This window comes from Anthonomus grandis, chromosome 1, assembly GCF_022605725.1.
Source record: "Anthonomus grandis grandis chromosome 1, icAntGran1.3, whole genome shotgun sequence".
Taxonomy (NCBI): domain Eukaryota; kingdom Metazoa; phylum Arthropoda; class Insecta; order Coleoptera; family Curculionidae; genus Anthonomus; species Anthonomus grandis.
In genome coordinates this window covers 20,282,088-20,304,737 of record NC_065546.1, presented here as the reverse complement: position 1 = coordinate 20,304,737, position 22,650 = coordinate 20,282,088, and the positions used below count along the sequence as shown (strand labels likewise).

General features: G+C 33.4%; 1 protein-coding gene across 1 annotated transcript in view; it reads left to right on the top strand.

Annotated features, from left to right (window-relative positions):
• Positions 1-22,650, top strand: part of LOC126739397 (serine/threonine-protein kinase SMG1) — a 157,256-nt gene that overhangs the window by 43,630 nt on the left and 90,976 nt on the right. The window contains exon 10 of the mRNA XM_050445069.1: positions 17,177-17,361. Within this exon, the coding sequence (XP_050301026.1) occupies positions 17,177-17,361 (185 nt within the window). The remainder of the gene's footprint in view (positions 1-17,176; positions 17,362-22,650) is intronic.

Below are 22,650 nucleotides of genomic sequence, written 5' to 3'. Positions count from 1 at the left end.
GTAGATGTGTTCAGAGCAATTTATTTTTAAAAGCTTAAGAGAGCGCTTTCGGCGTATGAGTCATCATCAGTGCTAATTGTCAGTTAAGCCCAGGAGTTTTCCATACGCCGAAAGCGCTCTGCTAAGCTTTTAAAAATAAATTGCTCTGAATTATCCTTCGAGCAACACAGCCACTTCCCTCTTCTAATATAGAATTCGTATTGTTCGATTTTTCACAGGATCGTATATCGTATTGACATAACTTATGAAAAAAGACATCCTTTTGGATAACCCGATATATACAGGTTGGCGACATGTTAATTATAAATGGTATTGACTATTACAAATGGCAACACCGCTTCTTGCTTACTTTCGCGTTGATAAGCGGCACGGCGGATTCCGATCGTCTGATTTGCTATTTTCGTACGGCATAATCAGCAGACCTCATTTTTCTGTATAATTGTATACGGCACTGTTGAGTCTTAAAGAGCTATTTTAATTTTTTTAATTTATCATGATGGCTGATTATACCCCTTCCGAAAAAGTTCAGTTGATTAAATGGTTTTATGGAGGCAATTCGGCAGTACAATGTAGGGATTTATTCTCAGTAGATTTTGAAAATAGAACGATTCCTTGTGCTAAAACTATTTTAATTGTCGTGTCAAGTTCACATCTTTGTGCCTCCAAGAATGTCAAAATTGTCGCATCAAAGCTCAAGAACCACCTACTGAAAGTGTCCAAGAGAGAGAACGGTGGGAAAAAATGGTTTGTAATGCTTTAGTTTTGGATTCAACACGATCGAGTCGATCGAGACACAACAATGTTTTAAATATTCCAAAAATCAGGGGGTGTTTTCTGAAGATCAGTGGCGAAGATTGGCATTTTGTGAAACCATGATGGAAAAGGCAAATAAAAATGAAAATTTCTTAGAAAATATTTTGTTTTCAGATGAGTCGTCTTATCCATTGCATTGTAAACATAATCCTCTCTTTGTTATTGGTCTCAGGAAAAGGAGCACAGAAGTTTTCAGTTCCGTACTCAGTACCCTCAAAAGTTGAATGTTTGGGCTGGTATTTTGGGCGACCATGTTATTAGGCTATTTTTCATTGATGGTACTTTGAACGTCGAAGAATACCCTCAGTTGCTACAAAACCAAGTTCTTCCTGCTGTTCAACTCCTGCCTGATATAGATCTGGCATTAGTCTATTTTCAACAAGATGACTGTTATCTGAAGAAGACTATTTATAAACATCATAATAGTAGGCCAACGAACTTAAAGTAGTTGAGAAACAAAATTGTTGAATCTGCCAATTCTATATTACCTCCAACATTTGTAGAAGTAAGAAACAGCTTTTACGATAGTATTTGTTGTTGTTTAACTAAAAAACGAGGTCTTTTTGAGCTTTTTATTTAAAGAATTTTTTGTTTGGTTTATTAATCCCTCTCTCTCTAAAGGCTCTAAATAGAGTTTTATTTTATGTTTTTTTTATATTATTTACGTTCTATTTTTATTAGAGTTTATATTTTATTTTATTAAGAACAACGCTTTAATTTTCAATATACAACATAAAAATTTTAATTACAAATCTATGCGGGTTCTACCCATGTAATTCCTGCATTAGAAACATATTATACACTTAAGAACATTGAAAGGCTAGAATTAGTAAACAACAACTTTGTTTGAGTTCAACATGTGCACAGGGGCAAGGAGGGAGTTTTGTTTACAAACATATTTATCGATTCTCTGTTGTCGTTAAGTTTAATTGCAGTTTGAAAAGAGCTAATTTTTAGCTATATATTAACACATATAAATAATGTTAATTTGACTTATTGACGTTAGATTTTGGATTAAAAATAAAACTACGTATAGATATATGTTATTCTAAGCGCAAAAATAACATCTTCAAAGCAAAAAAAACTACTAACATTCTTATTCCTAAACTCGCCTCAAAGAAAAATTGAAATGGCAACACCGGAGACAAAAGCTGATGTCATCTTGCGAAATGTCATCTTGACAAACGGCTTTGTGTTTACATTTGGCATTTGTGAAGTTCTGTGTTTTTTCTTTAGTTTTTCATTGAAAAAGGATAGAGGTTGAGTCATTTCAGTGTTTTTGTCAACTGTTACGATAGTAAAAACTTGTGCCGTTTATGCCGCACCATGGAAAAAGATCATTTAATCCTTTCAGGCATAGTGGTTTTATTATGAAACCACTATATCAAAAGTCTTTATTTTGTCTCACAGTGGTTTTTAAGTCAAACCAACGACAGTATTAGCGATATCTGTTATCGGCTCGTTGAATTAAATGTTTTCAAGGCATTCTATCGATTCAATTTGAGGCTACCGTTTTTCAAATATTTCCGTCAGGTGGTTTTTTGCAGAAGTATTCAATTTCGCGGGTGTTTTTTTATTATTGTAAATTGGCATAAAATTAAGCGGTAAGTACAATATGATTAGTAGGTGTGTAGCATTACGGTTATGTTTAGAGCGATATATGTCAAATGTCTGCAAAAGTAAGATTAGTAAAAACGTTTCTTGTTATGGTTTCGCGGTGAAACCAGTATGAGTTATCTAGTATGAACATAGAATTTGATAATATATTTTGTAATTAGTGTTATTAAGTTTTGATTTGATTTACAGTTTGAGATTACAGTAAATAATGACATAAAATCTTGCTACAGTATTGACAGAAAATCAAGGAAATGGTGGCATAGACTGTTTTGGCACTTCATTGATGTTTCTGTGGTAAACTCGTATTTTTTATATCGAAGCTCACCGAATGCGGAAAAACTAACTATGAAGTTATTTCGCCTTAGAATAATTTCTGGTCTTATTGGCGCGACTAAAAAAACACTCCTGGCAAAAAGAGCGTCATAAAAGAAAATAGGTACAAGCCGTACGTACCGCCTGAGGTAAGAAAAAGTAATGCTCTTCATATGCCCGTCCATGGAGGATCTAGACGTTGTGCTCTATGTAGCACTGCAGTAATGCCACATCGAACTAAATGGGCCTGCAATACTTGTAATGTTGGCTTATGTCTCAATTCGGATAAAAACTGTTTTATTACGTACCATACCACATAAATTTAAGACTTTGTTTTCGGAACGAGTTTATGTTGTATCTCACAGTGGTTACCAGATAAAACCATGTCCTGCAGGATACTTGTAAATAAATTAAGGAAAAAAAATTAAAGTTAAGTTATCAGTTAGAGTATAAAGTTTTTATTTATTAATAAAAATTTTTTGATTAAAGACGTTTTCTTTTATGTGCCTGAAAGGGTTAAGCCGATCTTTTCACAAGTAAATACCGATATTGTCATAACATCATATCAAGAGACAACCATCGTCATAAACGTAGAATAATAAAAACTTATTAAGAAATCTATAATAATTATAGAATATTTAATTTCCATAAATATGCTTTTTATTAGATAAGTTTACCTTTACTCTATATGAAGTACGTTAAAAAACGCATTAAGAGTTGATAAACGGTAATATCCTTTATAATTTAAAGCATAATCTATTAATAATAAATATTTGTCATGTAAATATTTTTTGACGACGTTACTGGCAAAGATTACTTGTGTCGGTGGAATCAACAATAGTATTGTGTTACGCCTGTCAAAATAAGTTACAAATTTTTATGATATTATAAAGTGTGTTTTTTTGCCATTTCTACATAATCATTGCATCAGAGATGTTGCAAAGAAACAAATTGCCCATAATTCCACGGCAATGCTAATTCTAGCCTTTCAATGTTCTAAGATAATACCAATGCCGCTATATATTTTTTTAAATTTTGCCGCAGGAGACACAGCTCTCACCGTCGTCAGACACTTTCTTGAATAGAATTTAAAATAATCGAGCTCGAACCTCGAACACCAGCGTACTGTCGCGGCGGCAGCGTTGCAACATCTCTCCTGTTAGGAACTTTATATGTGTAGTGATTCATTCGCCAATATGTATAGGACTCCTTTTTTATTGATGATAATTTAGATGCCCATAATTATTTAGCTTTCTTGAAAATAATGTCGTATAAATTTTGACAAACTCATATCATTATCCAAAACGATTTCCAAGTTCCAGTGATTATAATATCGTCTAAACAAAATAGAGCATCGCCCTAGTACCAAATCAGTAGTGATTCATTCGCCAATATGTATAGGACTCCTTTTTTATTGATGATAATTTAGATGCCCATAATTATTAAGCTTTCTTGAAAATAATGTCGTATAAATTTTGACAAACTCATATCATTATCCAAAACGATTTCCAAGTTCCAGTGATTATAATATCGTCTAAACAAAATAGTGCATCGCCCTAGTACCAAATCAGTAGTGATTCATTCGCCAATATGTATAGGACTCCTTTTTTATTGATGATAATTTAGATGCCCATAATTATTTAGCTTTCTTGAAAATAATGTCGTATAAATTTTGACAAACTCATATCATTATCCAAAACGATTTCCAAGTTCCAGTGATTATAATATCGTCTAAACAAAATAGTGCATCGCCCTAGTATCAAATCAGTAGTGATTCATTCGCCAATATGTATAGGACTCCTTTTTTATTGATGATAATTTAGATGCCCATAATTATTTAGCTTTCTTGAAAATAATGTATAAATTTTGACAAACTCATATCATTATCCAAAACGATTTCCAAGTTCCAGTGATTATAATATCGTCTAAACAAAATAGTGCATCGCCCTAGTACCAAATCCATCTCTTGCAATACCTCAAATGAATTTTTCCAAACATGTTGAAAGGTTAGGGATGATTGATCTAATAGCCAACAGGATCTCCTGATCTGATGCCATTGGGCTTCTTCTTAGGATTAGGATGTTGCCATCTTTTTTTAAGCCTATTTTAAATCAAATAATTTTCTTTTTTTAAATATTTATCAAATTTCGATTTTTTGTTGTTTAAACAATTTTGAACAGATAACATAAACAACATGTTGGGGAAAGGTTAGATTCGGTTTTATTTAAATGTTATGAACTTCGGGTTGGGTAATAGGTTACTAAAAAGGAATAAAAGCTTAAAAACTCAGTGAGAATCGCACCTTTGTTCAAACTGATTATATTGGCAAAAATAAAAACTAAGGCAAATAAGGCTGATTAACGATCTTATTATTCCTTCACTAATGTGGATGAGAAACCTAACTTTAACATGTCATATCTTTTGAAAAACCCTAAAATAAATAATATGAACAGTACTTATATCATTCCTTACATCGTTCTATTTCCTTCCTAAAATTATTTAATCATAAAGAGTGGTGCGCCAATTTCATGAAAAATGGATTTTAATCAAACATACTGGCTTTCTGAGTTTTTTTTAAATTTATTTATTAAAACCAATAGGATGTTATTACGCCGAAATCCAAAGAAACATCTACAAATTACAAAGTTTTTCAGGTATACTTAACTAAAATACAATAAAGCCATAAGTTTCTAATTTACTGTTGTTGTTCATTAGAACTAAAATCTTATTCTTTTCTTAAACATACGAGTATAAAGAGAGCGACAAAATAAATCTACACTGAAAAATTTGAAATTATATAGAGAAAGCATATGACTTAACGGCGAATACCTTGCTACATTGGTTCTATACTAACAGATCGGAAACAAATAAGAATTTCTAAAATTTCACTGAGATATATGGAAAGGTATTTGAGATATTATAGAAAACGCGAGTCAGTATGATCTATTAACTCTGTGACTAGTCACATTGCGGAGCCCAGACGACGGAGGCAAACAAACCCGAAACGACTGTAAATTGAGGCAAAATATAATATATATACAAAAGACTTCGAAAGACCTTTTAAACAAGCTATTACTCGATACCCCTTGCCATTTAAAATTTTTAAGGGGATGACCCTGGAGGGCAGAGGGTGAAGTAATTTTAGGTTATATACAGGGTGTTTCAAAAGTCATGGTCCAAACTGAAAGGGGGGGTAGGGGAGGCTATTTGGAATCACAATAACCCCCTATGTTGTTATCCGATTTTTGGTGGTTTAGAAGTTATAGCTGTTTTTCAGTTTTTTTCTATAATTTACTTCTGGCTTAAAAAATTATTTTTTTCTATGTCTGGGGCTTTATTTTTTAAACATATTTTTTTGTTTTTATTCCAACAAATGTCGAGTCTTTTTAATAAAAGTGTAGGGTAAATTTTTTTTTGTTTCGCTGCAGAAAATCTTGTTTAATTTGTTTTTGGATTCTTCAAAAATGAATTTTAACAATTTAATTAAGTTCACAGTACACAAAGACCTGCAGGAATTTAAACCAATGTTTAAAAACTTCCTACTATTTCTAGTCTTTCAATAAAAACATTTACCTTATAGTGTTTATTATTTGATCAATGTATGTTAAGAAAATTTAAAAAAAAATGAAACGTAAAAGAAATAAAATCATACCACATTTTTTGCTTACATACCACAAATTTGGTACTATTTAAGTGCGCTTGACCTTTAAATTGGAATTCAGAATGCTATCAAGAGCCACAAACAAAAATGGTATTCTCACATGGACCATTTTAAATAGCCAAACCGACTATTGTTGGTATTTTCTGTATTGTTTTCTGTTTGTCTTTAGCTAACGTGTTCATCGATTTTTTTTCTGTTTTCTGACCTATTATACCATTAAAGTAATAATTAGTCTGCATCGAGATGCCGGATCGGTATACCCCACGGAAATATGCTGAAATCATTACATTTATGAATTGTGCGGTGGGAACGCTCGCCTTGCTGCAAGAGAATATCGTGATAGTTATCCGGATCGTGAACGCTTTCCCGATCACAGAGTGTTCATACGAGTACATAACTCATATTTGCGGGGAGAAATACCTGGTGATGTACAACAAATAGGCAGACCGCGGTTGGATGATGAAGAGGTGCTTGCTTTGATAGAGGCGGACCCTTCTACAAGTATTCGTAGAATTTCTAGAGCTACTGGATTAGCTATAGCTACGATACATCGCATGTTGCGGAGGAACAACCAGCATCCATACCACGTGCAACGTGTTCAAGCCCTCTTACCCCGTGACTACGCGCCTAGAGTAGCAGTTTGCAGAGAAATGCTTCGATGCTATCTGCAAGATCCGGACTTTTTTGACTGCATTTTGTGGTCCGATGAGTCTTCATTTCAAATACTTGGTATATTTGATATTCACAATCTTCACTATTGGGCTCTAGAAAATCCGAGAATAATAAGGCAAGATCGCTTCCAGTACCAATTTCGTGTAAATTTGTGGGCAGAAATTCTCGGTGGTAGGCTGATTGGCCCTTTCGAGTTACCAGTCAGATTAAATGGAGAGAGCTACCTAGATTTTTTAGAACATCAACTTTATGATCTTTTGGAAGATGTGCCTCTGGAATTATGGGCAAGAATGTGGCTGCAACACGACGGAGCGCCAGCGCATAGTACACGAATAGTCAAAGACTATCTAAATGGTGCTTACCCAGATCGTTGGATAGGCAGAGGAGGAGTGGTATCGTGGCCGCCGCGCTCACCTGACCTTAATCCTCTTGACTATTTTTTATGGGGATACTTTAAAGAACTTGTATACCAAACGGAAAATAATACTGAAAATCAGCTTCGTCAAAAACTGCGAGATGCAGCAACAAGTTTACGAAACAATGCTCCAGCATTTAGAAACTTAAAAAGACATTTTATAAAACGATGTCGTTTGTGTATAAGAGCCGGCGGCGGCCATTTTGAACATCTTTTTTAAATAAATGCCAATGAAATATTCGAAGTTTTATTTTAGCTTTTATTTCTTTTACGTTCCATTTTTCTAAAAATTTACTTAACTTATATTAAACAGATAAAGACCTTTAAGTTAAACGTTTCTATTGAAAGGCTATAAGTTGTAAGAATTTTTAAAACATTGGTTTAAATTCTTGCAGCGCCTTTCTGTACTGTGGTGCTTCATTAAAATGGTAAAACTTGTTTTTAAAGAAACCACAAAAAAATTAAACATGATTTTCTGCAGCGATAATACAATTTTTTTTTATGATATACTTTTATTAAAAAGACTTGAAATTTTTTAATCAAAATACTAAAAAAAATATATTTAAAAAATAAATCCCCAGACATTAAAAAAAAAATAATTTTTTAAGCCAGAAGTAAATTATAGCAAAAAAGTGAAAAACAGCTATAACTTGTAAACCATCAAAAATCGGATAACAACATAGGGGGTTATTGTGATTCCAAATAGCCTTCCCTACCCCCCCTTTCAGTTTGGACCATGACTTTTGAAACAGCCTATATATATATACGTATGGTATACATATATATAAGTTTAGTCACTTATTTTTTCCCAAAATTAGTTCCTCACAAGTTCACTAAACCTATCATCCACCTAAAGCTTAAAAAATTATAAACATGTTAGCCCACTTGACTTTCGGAACACGTACAACCCAGGATTTAAGTTGATTATTTCCTTCATAATAAATAAATAATTAAACTCCAATCTCTCTTACCCACACAACTCAAAGCGCAGTGAGTTCGAATGATTATTTATGTGTTAGTAAGTAAATAATTAAAAGACACGTACAAGCTACTAGACCCACTAAAAGTAAAAAATTGCTTTAATTGTTTATTTTTCTACAAAGATGGATCTTATCTATAAAAAAATAAGTTATAATGTGAATCGCTAGGCATAAGTTAGTCAGCGAAATCGCGTTAAGTTAGCAACCCATCATCTTTCACAGAAAACAGAAAAAAGAGAACACTTAATAACTTTTTTATTTTTCAAAATTAACAAATGAAATTTGCTGTATCGATAGAATAGTTATAAGAGCATCTCTTGAAATATTCTATTGTTTTCCATCACTTCCGGTTTGACAGAAGTGACACTAACTTTCTTATTTTAAATGGGAGACTTGGTGTATTAGTACGTATTTCGATAAAAAATAATATTCTGAAAACAATGATTCTGTATTTTCTACCTTTTGTTTTATGCTTTTCAAATGTCTAAACCACTAATTTTGGCATTTACTTATTTTTTTTAAATAGCACATTATTGGGAACAACCACTTTCGAAATGCGGTTTTGTTTTCCCAATAATTTGATATGATTATTTTTTAAATCGGTTGATAAATAAGCCCATAAGAAGAAAAAAAACTAAGTCACATAAATAAACCCATTCAATTAATAAAAACAGCATAGAAGAATTTGATTTCTTGAATAGGCTGCGTTTTGACGCGAAATTATTATTTGTTATTTAAATAAATTTGCTAATATTTGAAATGTTTACCAATGAAGAAGAGTTTATATGTCATACGCTATATTCTCGCGCATACATACTTTCATTAGACAAGAAGGTCGTTTTGAACAATACATATAAAAAGTTTTAGATAAAAATAATTTATTAACCTCATATTTTTTCGGTTTGTTTACCGTTTGTGTGTACGTATGTTATGTTAGGTAAATGTTAAATATAATATGTAGTATTAAGATATCGAAAAAATATTGCATTGAAAAATTTGTTCTTTTATTCTCAAATAGTAATATGACGCTTGACAAAATATGATGTTAGTCAGTTGAAAAAAAAATAGACAGACGTGTCATTACAATGCTTCCTGTTCGTTCATTTTTGTGAATTAGTTTTTTCTTCTTATGAGCTTATTTATCAACCGATTTAAAAAATAATCATATCAAATTATTAGGACAAAGAAATCGCATTTCAAACGTGGTTGTTCCAAATAATGTGCTATTTAAAACAAGTATAGTCGCTTCGCTCCTATACTTTTGCTCCATGGGGACCAGTTTGGAACATTGTAAGGAATTCTTAAAAAAAAAAAAAAAAATTTGGTATTACCTCTTTGCAATGCCGAAAACTTGCCTACGAGTAATCTGAAAGAAACAATATTTCCCACCATCAGTTCAACAAAACTCTAAAGCTGACTGGTAAAGACTGGTTAATTTCTTTCATGATTAGGCGCAAAATCAGCGTAAGGATCCCTGAGTCTACGTCCATCGGATGTCTAATAGGATTTAATCGAGTTGAAGTGATGAGATTTTTTTATCTGATTCGGGAACTTAAAATAAAACACAATTTTACACCTGATCGAATATGTAATGCAGACGAATCAGGTTTGTCCACCGTTCCAACTAAGCAGCCAACAATTTTATCTCCAACTGGATGCAAGAGACTGTCAAAAGTGGCTAGTGGTGAGCGTAGCCGGAACACGACTGTTGTTTGTGCCATGAAAGCACAAGGATCGTACGTTCCACCCTTTTTTGTTTTTGCCAGAGTGAGAATGCGTTCTGAACTGTTACATGGATGTGCTCCTAATTCCGGAGGTATAGGTCAACAGAGCGGATGGATGAATACAGATGCTTTTGTTCAATACCTTCATCATTTTATTAAATACACCTCTTCTTCTAACAAAGTGCCCGTTTTATTAATTGTTGATAATCATTCATCCCATACATCTTTAGAAGCAATTAATTTGTGCAGAGAGTTTGGAGTGATTATGGTTGGTTTGCCTCCTCACACAACCGATTGCAGCCATTGGATGTGGGCTTTTTTGGTCCTCTGAAAACATTCTATAGCCAGGCCTGCGACAATTTTTTGGTGGATAATCCCGGTAAAACTATTACAGACAAAGACGTAGGACAGCTGTTTGGAAAAGCCTATTTAAAAGCAGCAAATTTAGGAACTGCAGTTAAAAGCTTCGCTAAATGTGGAATCGAACCCTTTGATCCGGACGTTTTTAGTGACGCCGACTTCGCACCAGCTTCAGTTAGTGAGCGCAGACATGTCACCGCAGAAGGAGTGTCTAGTGATGATGAACCACTCATTAACATAAAAACAAACTAAAGAATAAAGCTGAAATATCTTCAGAATCAGCTAGTTTATCCGAATTGCAAAAAATTTCTAGCGTTGTTGGACTTCAAAATGATGATGAAGAGAATAAAAGAGAGCACGTGGTGCAGGAAGATTTAGCTGTCGCAGCTCCATCGGGTCTTCAAAATTTGAAACCCAATCAGCAAATTAATTTTGTTGAGATTAGGCCTTTGCCTAAAATAAATCGACCGGTCCTGAAAACGAAAAGAAAGAAGCAAAAGGCGTCGATAATGACTTCTACTCCCAATAAAGAAGCCCTTAAAGAGAAAGAACGAGAAAAAAATGATGAAGTTCAGGCTAAGAAAATAAAGTGTGGAGAAAAAGCAAAAAGAAATGTTTTCAAAAAGACTGGAAAAAAACCTATTAAAGAGGCCCAAAAAAAAATCTGATATTTTTTGTCCCAGCTGTGAGGAACCATACACTGAGCCTCCAGTTGAAGATTGGATAAAGTGCGATGTATGCGAAAATTGGTGGCATGGGGCCTTACCCCACCATTGGTGCAAGATGACAAAATTGCAACAAGTTTGAAAAATTTTAATTTTTTTAGTAATGATTTGTTTTTTATCTTATAATTATTTTATGAAAAATGAAGTTAATGTTCTATGATTCTATTATACTTTTGAAAACCTTTAAATTATATATACTTTATTTTTTATTTTATTTTTTACCTTAAGCTCGTCAACTTGCCCCACCTTATCCTACTTTAAGTCTGGTCAGTCGGGGAGGGCCAACGTATATATTCCAAGGATAGAGAGGACCAGTTGTTGGGGTATAATGCTTCAAAGAACCATAATGTATTTATATAGTCGCGTTGTATGTCAATATAATGTGTTAAATGTCAAATATCTGTCAGAATGTATTACTTGCATCCTAAATAAACTCCAAATACCAAATTTCAACCCAATTGGATCAATAGCAAAAGAGTTACAGTGTTGCGTGACCTGGACCTCAAATACCAAATTTGAACCCAATACTATCAATAGCAAAAGAGTTACGGTGTCACGCGACCTGGACCTCGAATGTCAAATATCTATCAAAATTTATAAATTGCATCCTAAATCAACCCCAAATACCAAAAAATTTAACCCAATTAGATCAATAGCAAAAGAGTTACGGTGTCATGTGACCTGGACTTCAAATGTCAAATATCTGTCAAAATGTATTAATTGCATCCTAAATAAACCCCAAATACCAAATTTCAGTCGAATAGGACAAATAGGTAGAAAGTTTTGATAGTCACGACCTTAAAACTCAATATTTAAAAAAAAAATAAATTGTATGCTAAGCCAATCCCAAATTCATAATTATATATTTTCACATAATTTTTATAATTTTTCCATCATCCTAAAACTCCCTTAAAACCAAAATCGATATTTTAATTTAAATGTATCAATACGATCCACGGTGTATAAATCACATTATTTTTAAATGAATAAAACCCGCGACTTTTTATTTGATCCACCCGGTTTGGCCTTCTATTGTTTGGCAAAAAATGACTTTTTTGTAAGACGTCAAAACTTTGCCACAATTTCCCCATTGCATATGGGCATAAAATTCAATGCTTTAAATTATTCACTAGCAATTCCAGATCATTTCCACCCATTTTAAGCCTCTAATTTTCAAAATGAAAAAGTAAACAAAGAAATTTCCGCCATTAATTGTCAACCACGCGGGAAACGTCATCGAGCCGTAGGTTTGTTGACATGCATATACTCAGGGAGACAAAAGATGAAGCTATTTTTTCATAAAAACTTTTTTCCCAAAAAAAAATCCAAAAAAAATCCAAAAAACTGAAAATGCCAGAACTCGCTAAAAATTTTTTTTCCGAAAAAAGGTCTAAAGATGTCATTTCTCCTATAAAACTAAGTCTTTTCACCGAAAAACTTTTTTTATAAAAATGATCTTTTAGCCTCTGGACTACTTTTTTTTACTCAATTTTGATTGCTCATAAATACTCACCGGAATCGGATCTGGCCCTAAAAGTATAATGCTCTTAAGCACCCATTGAGCGTTATGTCCTAAAAATTTTAAGTCGTTTAAACGCTTTAAATTTGAGTTATGGCGGACGAAAGGAATTTTACCCATTTTTTACGAACTCACTACCGCTCCCTTTGTGAGTACCGGAAAAAAAAAGGTTTCCGGACCAATTATTCTCAATGTATTGAGAGATGATACGCCAAATTTCATCGTTTCGCTACCCATACAGCGAAAGATATTAATTTTTATTTCCCAAAAAACACGAAAATTAGTGTCGGACGTGGCGCCCTTATACAGGGTCCGGAAAAAGGAGGCCAATCCGCCGGCCACATATAGGGTGGACCAAAATATTGCGAGTTTCGTTATGTCATTTTTTAAATGGGCGCTCGGTATTTAATATACAGGGCGTCAAAATGATAAATATAGAATCCTTTTTTTCAAATAAGTCGAGTGTTTCATAAGATATTAAATTAAAATTTGGTATGAGGTGGTTTTTTAGAACGAGAAATTGAAATCCGTTCACGGATTTGCTATACCTTGCAGAGGGCGCCACCTGCGGTATATTGCATGTTTTAAAAATACCAAAACTTTTTTGTACCTCTGTATAACAAAGTTCTAGTAAAAATTATAATTATCCAATCTTTTCTTGTAAAAAAAGTATTCTTAGTAAATGTCGGCCTGAAAATCCGTTTATTAGATATCTTAATTTTAAAATGTGGATACTTCTTTCTAAACAAATTAGCTGACCTCCCGGATCCAGTAACTTTTTACGTACGGTCAAAGTAACAAATTTAAACGCTTCTGACGCTTTTTACAAGCTTCTCAATTACTCCTAAAATAAATCTACGTTTTTTAATTAACATATTTGTATTTGGTGTGTTTTCTTACAACTTATAAAACCATAATGGCTCATAGACCAAGAAATGTACCCTTTTCCGAAATGGCGGATATGTTTTTGATGTTTGGCAAGTTTTAAATATTATTGTAAACGGTAAATACCTATCAATTCTTAACTAGGAAAATGTGACTCCAATGCTAGTTTAGCCGCTAGACGCTATACCCAGACATTCCCAAACCGATTTCATCCCAAAAGAAAATATTTTTTAAATTTGATTAACTGTCTAAGGGAGGCTGGAAGTTTCAGCGAAAGACGGAAGGGTAATTGCGGCGGATCTCGTGCGATGCAATCAGGGCAAGAGAAAGAGATTTTAAGAATTGTCGAAGAATCACCAAACATTAGTACTAGGGTTTTGGCTGAACGGGTGTGAAATATTGGGAAAACCGAGACACATCATATTTTATGGAGTCAACCACTTTACCCAATTCATCTTCAAAAAGTACAGGGTCTTTTACCCGACGATTACGAGGCAAGACTTGCTTTTTGTAGATGGTTATGTGAAATGAATAGAAATGTGGATTTTATAAGGGCGATTCTGTTTACTGATGAGGCCACGTTCGCGAGAAACGGCATGACAAATATCCATAACGCACACATATTGGCTGAAGAGAATCCTACGGCCATAGTTGAGACACATCAAGTGGGCAGGTGTTGTGGATAACTTTCTTTTAGGACCTGTCATTTTACCAGGTAATTTGACTGGTGATTAATTTCTGTTGTTTCTACAAGAAATACTGCCCGATTTGCTTGATGATTTGCCTCTAAATTTAAGACAAAATCTTGGTTTCCACTCAATGGTGCTCCGGCTCATTTTGCTCTCAATGTTAGGAACTATTTACATCAAGAATTTTCTAATCGCTGAATTGGTAGGGGTCGAGATGCTCCTGTTTCGTGGCCACCTCGTTCGCCCGACCGTACACCTTTGGATTTTTCAGCCTGTGGATGTATGAATGACTTTGTGTATATGGTTCCGATTTTAAACGAGGATCATTTAAGAGAAAGAATCATTGCAGCTGGAGAGTATTTCAGGTTGAAACCAAATATTTTTAAAGCCTTAGATTTTTATTAATAAAGAGGGCTCCTATGTGTATACAAACAAATGGAGGTCACGTTGAACAAATAATTTAGGGTGAATATTTTTTTGATTTTTATTATAATAAGTAATTTAGCATTAATTTAGAAAAAATAATTTACGTTTATTTTGTTAACTTGTTAAAATTTATCTAGATTTTAAAATTAAGATATCTAATAAACGGATTCTCAGGCCGACATTTACTAAGACTTTTACTTTTTTTACAAGAAAAGATTGGATAATTCTAATTTTTTACTAGAACTTTATTATACAGGGGTATAAAAAAGTTTTGGCTTTTTTAACACATGCAATATACCGCAGATGGCGCCCTCTGCTAGGTATAGCAAATCCGTGAACGGATTTCAATTTCTCGTTTCAAAAAACCCCCTCACACCAAATTTTAATTTAATATCTTATGAAACACTCAACTTATTAAAAAAAAAAACGATTTTATATTTCTCATTTTGACGCCCTGTATATTGAATACCGAGCGCCCAATTAAAAAATGGCATAACGAAAGTCGCATTATTTTGGTCTACCCTATATGTGGCCGGCGGATTGGCCTCCTTTTTCCGGACACCCTGTATATAGTCGCTAACGCTCCTATATAAAAAATAAAGTAAATGCCAAAATTATTAGTTTGGACATTTTAAATAGGCGTGTAAAAGATTTAAGTCAGAAAATGCAATGAAAACTATTTTCCCGCGATTACTTGATTAAAACTTTTAACGCATTTTAAATTTAAAAAAAAAACTTTTTCTATGAGTATAAAACAAAAAGTAGCAAATAGAGTATCATTGTTTTTAGAATATTATTTTCTATCAAAATACGTAATAATATACTAAGTGTCCCATTTAAAATAAGAAAGTTAGTGTCCCTTCCTGTTAGTGTTGTAAAATGCTCGAGAATTTATTTTTCGAGAACGTTCCTCGAGCATGAACGAGCACGAACGAGAATTTTCAGCACATACGAGCATAAATAAAAATTGCAAAGGAAACATGTAAAGGAAAATATCTGAAATTAAAAATGTTTGTGTTTATTTATGTTCTATTTATTAAGTTAAACTTTCAAACAACCTATTTAGGAACTCTCCTCCGAACTATCCTCTCCCTTTTCGCGCTCGCTTGATTTTAAATCACTCAGAATTTCCTAATCAAATTCAGACTCGTCAGACTCAGAAGAATCATCTTCAATGGTATTAATTTCAGCCCCAGATTTGGTAGTGAGTTTTATTTTTTTTTGATTTCGGTTCCATTAAATTGGTAGAGGTGTTTGGCAGGCCGGTATTTGAGCTTATACTTTGACTCTTTAACGCTATGGGAACGTTCACATTTTTGGGGAACGTTCGGATTCATGCTCATTCGTGCTCTTGAGAATAAACGTCACGAAAAAAGTCGTGAACGTTCGCGAACGTTCTTCGAGAATAAACGGGAACGTTCCATTGCTCACAACACTAGTTCCTGTTAAACCGGAAATGATGGAAAACAATAGAATATGTCAAAAGATGCTCTTATAACTATTCTATCGATATATCAAATTTCTTTTGTTTACCTTAAAAAGTAAAAAAGTTATTAAGTGTTCCTTTTTTTCTGTGTCACTCGGTATATAAGGGCAACAAAATGTAATTTTTAAACCTGGTTTTATCGTCATTTGTGATTTTTAGCTGGTTAACTGTTCATATAAATAGTTTTTATAGGATAGAAGTTCAACAAAAACCGTATTTGCAAATGAAAACTTGATATCTGTGGATCTGAATAAGTCAAAAATTAGTCCAAATTAGCTCTTATAATTAATAACTAACTAATAATTTTATTTCTTTATAGGTCGCATATTTAAGTAGTTTAAATTGCGAATTAAAAAAAAACTATTACCTCTGTACTACTTCTTACTTCTATATAGAGTTTCATTAAATTTGGTCCTTTTGAGTAGTATAATACATTGAGCAATGCTGATGCCTACAATAGTGTTTCCAAAAGTGTGTACCTCAAAAAGTTTTAATTAAATTTTAATGTTTAACAGTTTATCATTTTATTGAATAGTTTTCTTTTTATTGAGCGTTAATATTATAAGTTTTTTCTCTTTTTTTAATTAATTTCTACCTTGCTTGATGCTAGTTTCTAGTGTTTCTCTTAACCCGTCCATTTTTGGGTTCTGTGTTCATTTTTTAACATATTAAACATTCAGTTGTTTGACCGAGATCCATTTTCCATAACATCGGTGCGTGGTCTTTTGTGGCTTAATATATATTTCTAAAACTAGTCACAAATTGTTTGAATTCGTCACTTTTAGCAATTAGATGTATAAATAATAGATTAGCTCTCTGGGTTCATTAAGACAAGACTATCATTTTGCAGTTTTTATATCGTCAAGTTCGAAGCATTATATTTTTATTTAAGGATACATCATAGGATTAGGCGACAGGCACTTGGACAACGTTCTTATAGACCTTATGACAGGTGATGTTGTTCACATCGATTATAACGTGTGCTTTGAAAAGGGCAAAACCCTGAGGGTGCCAGAAAAGGTGCCTTTTCGACTTACCCCAAACATAAGGGATGCTCTAGGAGTCACCGGAGTAGAGGTAAGTGGAAATTTTCCAAAGTATTAATAAATATTAATCGACTATTTTATTATATTGTGATAATATTTTTATGTTCGATGTTATTAATGGTTAATTCGCCGCCGAAGATTTATGCATCCTTTGTTTGCAGATGCCTTTAATTACTTTTTATAAAATATACCACTCATTGGCATATAGTATGCTAGACTCCCTATGGGTAACATGAATTAATATTATCGTTGCATTTTAATTTATATCCTGCCATATATTGGTTTGTTATGTATGCCAACTCGAGGCTTTTATCGTGTTATGAGAATCCTCTATACGATATGAGTTTATCAAAATGTAAACCCACATTTTCGCAAAATATTTATCCGTTTCCAGAGTAAGACTACGTCAAGTAGGATTCCCTATCTAAAAAATGATTTGTTGAAAACGAATCTGCAGCACCGTTTGACGTATAAATATTTTTGGAAGAGCCGGTGCATCGGTTTCAGGCGTGATTGCTAACAGGTTGGCCTTCAGGAATTCAAATTTATTTATTTTGGTCTACACGATTGACTGAGGTTGTTTCATTTTTTTGCTTGTTAACAGCACGTTTTATATATAGGTTTGTTCCCGGCATACAACTCGGCATTTTAGATATAATAATGAAATTATAATATAAAAGAATAAGTAAAAAATGGGAACTAGATATTAAAGTTACATTTTAAAATTAGTATTGTAATATACAAAGTATTGCAAACGTCGGGGATATATTAAAGTTGTTTTTCTTAATGGAACACCCCATATATTAATGGTCTTTTGTTTTAACACCAAATAAAGAAGTTTATTCAATAACATAAACTTTCTATAGATATAGATTGTATAGTTCGTCCCGTAGTAAGAAAGTTCTTTCACCTCAACTAAGCTAATTAAAAGACACGTACAAGCTTCCAGGCCCACTAGAAACAAAAATAATGGCTTAATCTCTTATTTTTCTATAGATATGGATCTTTTTCAATCGCCAGATATAAGTTAGACTTCGAAATCGCGTCATTTTAACAACCCATCATCTTTCTAGTATAACATGATACGACGAAAAACAAATACAGGGTGTTAGTAAACAAGTGCGTCTTCAGGAGGTGATTCGGCATGGAAAAATAATGAGAGTTTGCTATATAAACGTATGTCCGCAAATGCTTTGTTTTCCGAGATACGGGGTGTTAAAGTTTTTCTTAAAAATTGACGATTTATTTATTGCTCTGAAACCGGTCGAGATATGTAAATGAAATTTGGAGGGTTTTAAGAGGTAGTTATCGCGCATTTTTTTGGCATGCAGTTAAGAACTTTATGTTCGCCATTGGCGTGCACGGGTAATGATCTAAATTTTTTTAAAGAAAAAAATGGTACGCTACTGACATATTTCAAATTAAAAATAATTAATTACTCGTTCAATTTGTGACAAAAAACCTCTCTTATATTTTTTTCGTATGTGGCGCCGTTTTTATGCAAAAAAATCTTGATGCGTATTTTTCATTTCAAAGAAAAACACCCCGTATCTCAGAAAACGAAGCATTTGCGGACATACGTGTGTGTAAAGTAATGTATAAGGGGCAACAAGAATGTAATTTTTATACCTGATTTCATCGTGATTTTTCATTTTTGGCTTATTAACTGTCATATAAATCGTTTTTCTTTCGGAAACAGAAAACTTACTGTGGATTTTGCTCGAAAGGATAGTTCAATATAAAGTTCAATAGAAACCGTAATTGGAAATGAAATCGATACCTGGGGATCTGAATTAAAGTTAATGATGACTCTAAATTAGCTCTTATAATTAACAATTAACTAATAATTTATTTCTTTATAGGTCGCATATTTAAAAACTCGTAGTTTTAGTTTTATACAGGGTGTTTTATAATTAGTGGGACAAACTTGGAGAAGTTGTAAAGAACCTCAAAATAAGCAAGTTTGCGCAATAAACCCCTATCCGAAAATCATTAGATAATTATGAGATTAAGAAAAAATCTTATTTTTCAGGATAAGTTTGACCCCTGAAAATATTTTCCTGAAAACTAGCAGTAGAATTCGTAGTTTCTAGGCATTTAATACATGATTTCATTTACTATTTTACCAGTGGCGTCCATGCGGGCTAGAATCTAGTGAACTTTGAGGATTTAAAAAATGTTTTTTCTTCAAATAAAAAATATTTTTCGGTAATTTTAATTCGGTATTTGAGGCCCTCTACAGCTTCTCCAAGTTTGTCCCACTAATTATGAAACACCGTATATTGCGGATTTTAAAAACACTTTACCTCTGTAATACTTTTTACGTTCTATACAGAGTGTCAATAGAAATAATTTAAAAAATCGGCCTTTTTAAGGTCTAAATAATGTAAAAAATGTGATTGCGTAACCTCCACGTGGTATAATACATCGGGCAATGCTGATGCCTATAGTTTCCAAAAGTCTGTACCTTAAAAAGTTTTAAGTAAATTTTGATGTTTAACGATTAATTTTTTTCATATTGTGTAGTACTTCTGTAAATAAGAAGCAGTTTGTGATTTTATTGAATAGTTTTGTTGTTATCGGCCGTTAATAATTTTATTTTTTTTCCTAATTTATTTTTTATTATTAACAACGAACTAACCATTGTATACTTACAGTGGAGAGTGAAAGTGCATAATAATAAATTTGACAGAGAAGGTAAATTCTGTTAAAAGCTTCTATTAATACTTGATAAAAAAAAGTTCCGCATGAGTATTAGATTGCAGCTAACGCGATGTTCCCATATTACGTCATCAATTTTTAGGTCATTTTTGACCTCCTCCCTCTTCTTGTCATCAATCGTCAACTGTTGCATGACTCCAGTTGATTACGGGAACAATTTTCTTATTTTGGCTTATTATTTGTAGGGTCAATTAGAATAAAAATAAATTTTTAAAATTAAAAATATTGGCGTTTACAATTCTACAGCTCTCTTTCCCCTCCTTTCCAGTCGTGATATGTATATGGGAACATCCCCGAAGCCTTAAAAATGGGGGATCTAAATAAAGCAAAGTTTGAATATGATCTGGAAATAGTAAATATTTGTCTGACGTAGTATACGAGGATTAGCATTAATGTTAAAGTGTTCTAAACATAAACGGGTTTATGTTTAAAACACTTTACGAGAACTGTTTCATAGACTAAAATTAAATTTAAAAAATCCTGCGTCTCCAAGGATTTCATATTGTAAACCTTAATATTTTCTTCGTATATAAAAAAATTTCACTTATTAAAACAATAATTTATTAGGGTTATGAATTTATGGTACACTGATTTTATCTGATCGAGATATTTTGATATTTCGGATTTTAATATAAATCTAACCAACTCACAGGACTTTCAATAACGTTCTGAAGTCCAACGTAATATCACATATAGTCGGCACGCTTTACCCTAACACATAAGTAATAAAAGTTTCCCGGTTAAGAAACTAGCGGCATTCAAACAATTTTTTAATTTATATTTTTATAAGATTTTTTTTAATTTGATGGGTATTAGTATTAATTTCTATGGGTGTAAGTAATAATATTTTATTTTCTACTAAAATAATAAAAAAAGGACCTAAATGGGCTAAAAAGACCTATTATATTTAAAAAAAACGTTAAAAAATATAAACAGAGAAGCAAAAATATAAAATATATATAACATTAAAAAATTATAACATTAAAGGAAGTTAAGTCTGAAATTAAATACATTAAATTAAGTTTTGTCTGATTTTGAAGATATGTCAGTGTTGGAATAATTAGATTCTTGAACATATTTCCGTGGTAGTCGTCTGTTTTTTTCGTCGAAGAGAAAATCAAACTAGCGTCGGAGATAAAGCTCTCGTGATTTCTTGCATGTAGCACAATGTACCTTTTTCCACAACTAGAACTGCTGCTGGGATAGCATTGCGTGCTACCATCTTGCCATGATGATTTTGATGAGTTCCCCTTGTAATGGTATTTACTGGCGCTTACTAATTTTTTCTATCCCCTCTCGATCTTCTGGGTTATTTATAAAGTTTGTAGTTGGTTATCCAACCATTATCTCGGGCGCCACCCTCAAGTTTAATGTGGATGAGGGACCACGGCCTATCGGGTAGCCTTTAGACAGTGGAGAAAGTAATCCAGGTCTTCTGTGTTAGTAAAACAATAGGCAACATTATAACAAAATCACATTTATTCATCCCCAAACCTAACATATCATCTCTTTGCTAACACTTCTCAATAAGCCTTACATATGGCCAAATTCAATACGGTACGGTGCGGGAAGAGGAGGAGTGCAATGAAGAGAACCCATGTCGGTAAGCAAAATGTAAAAGCGATGCGGTAATTTATGGCAGTGAATAAACGGATCAGATACAGCCCAGGGAAAATAAAGCATGTAACGGTCGGTATTAATCGGAATGGTAAGCGGTAAGTCACCCACAGGATAATTAAGCGGTCTAGTATGGAAAATAAATGCGGTCGCTCGTAACCTTGGCCAACTCTGTTTAAAATGTCGGTAGACGCGGTCTTAATTATGTAGGTAGAAGATGGCAATGCTGTCAGGTTGGGAATAATGGGATAATATCCAATGCAGGGTGCTACCTCGTAACGGTCCGACACGTAGCCCCCTAGCACTTTTTAAGGAATACACAGTGTTACCCCGTAACGGTCCGGCACGCAACCCTGTGTATCCTGTAGACACTAGGAATAGGAAAAGGGAATTTGCCTACCTTCTTACCTATTATACTTACATGCTGACAACAGCGGCGGAGTGAAGGAGCTGGCGGCGGCGGAGCGATGTACGGTACTGTGGGGCTTACCTCGGTCGGACTGCTACTCTCGGACTCAGCGGACTCAACGGACTGCCGCCTCGTTCTCGTTCTTATCCACTCATTGTCCGGACTAGCAGTTTGAGCTCTTGCCGGTTTCATGATGAATTTTTATATCGTTTATAGGCGCCTATCTTTCGTTTACTGGGTCGCATCGAGGTGCTCTGGCTTTTGATGGCACGGGTCGTGGGATTGAACTGACTGGGATGTGGGACGTAGGTTATATTTATAGGCTAGGTGGGCGGCTGGGATTGGTTGGTTTCACGGGTCTAGGACACGCCCACCCAGCTCGTCGGTTTTTGGCCGGTGTGTTTATTTTGTTTATTTTTTTAAAAAAAAAGAGAGAAAAAAAAGGTGTTATGTTTTATTGTAAAAGTAATTTAAAAGCCGGGTTAGATGTTAATTTATTGAGTTTAGAAATTAGTTTATCAATTTTGGAGTTTATTTCGTCCTCCGGCAGGGATAAAAGAGTTAATAAATTGT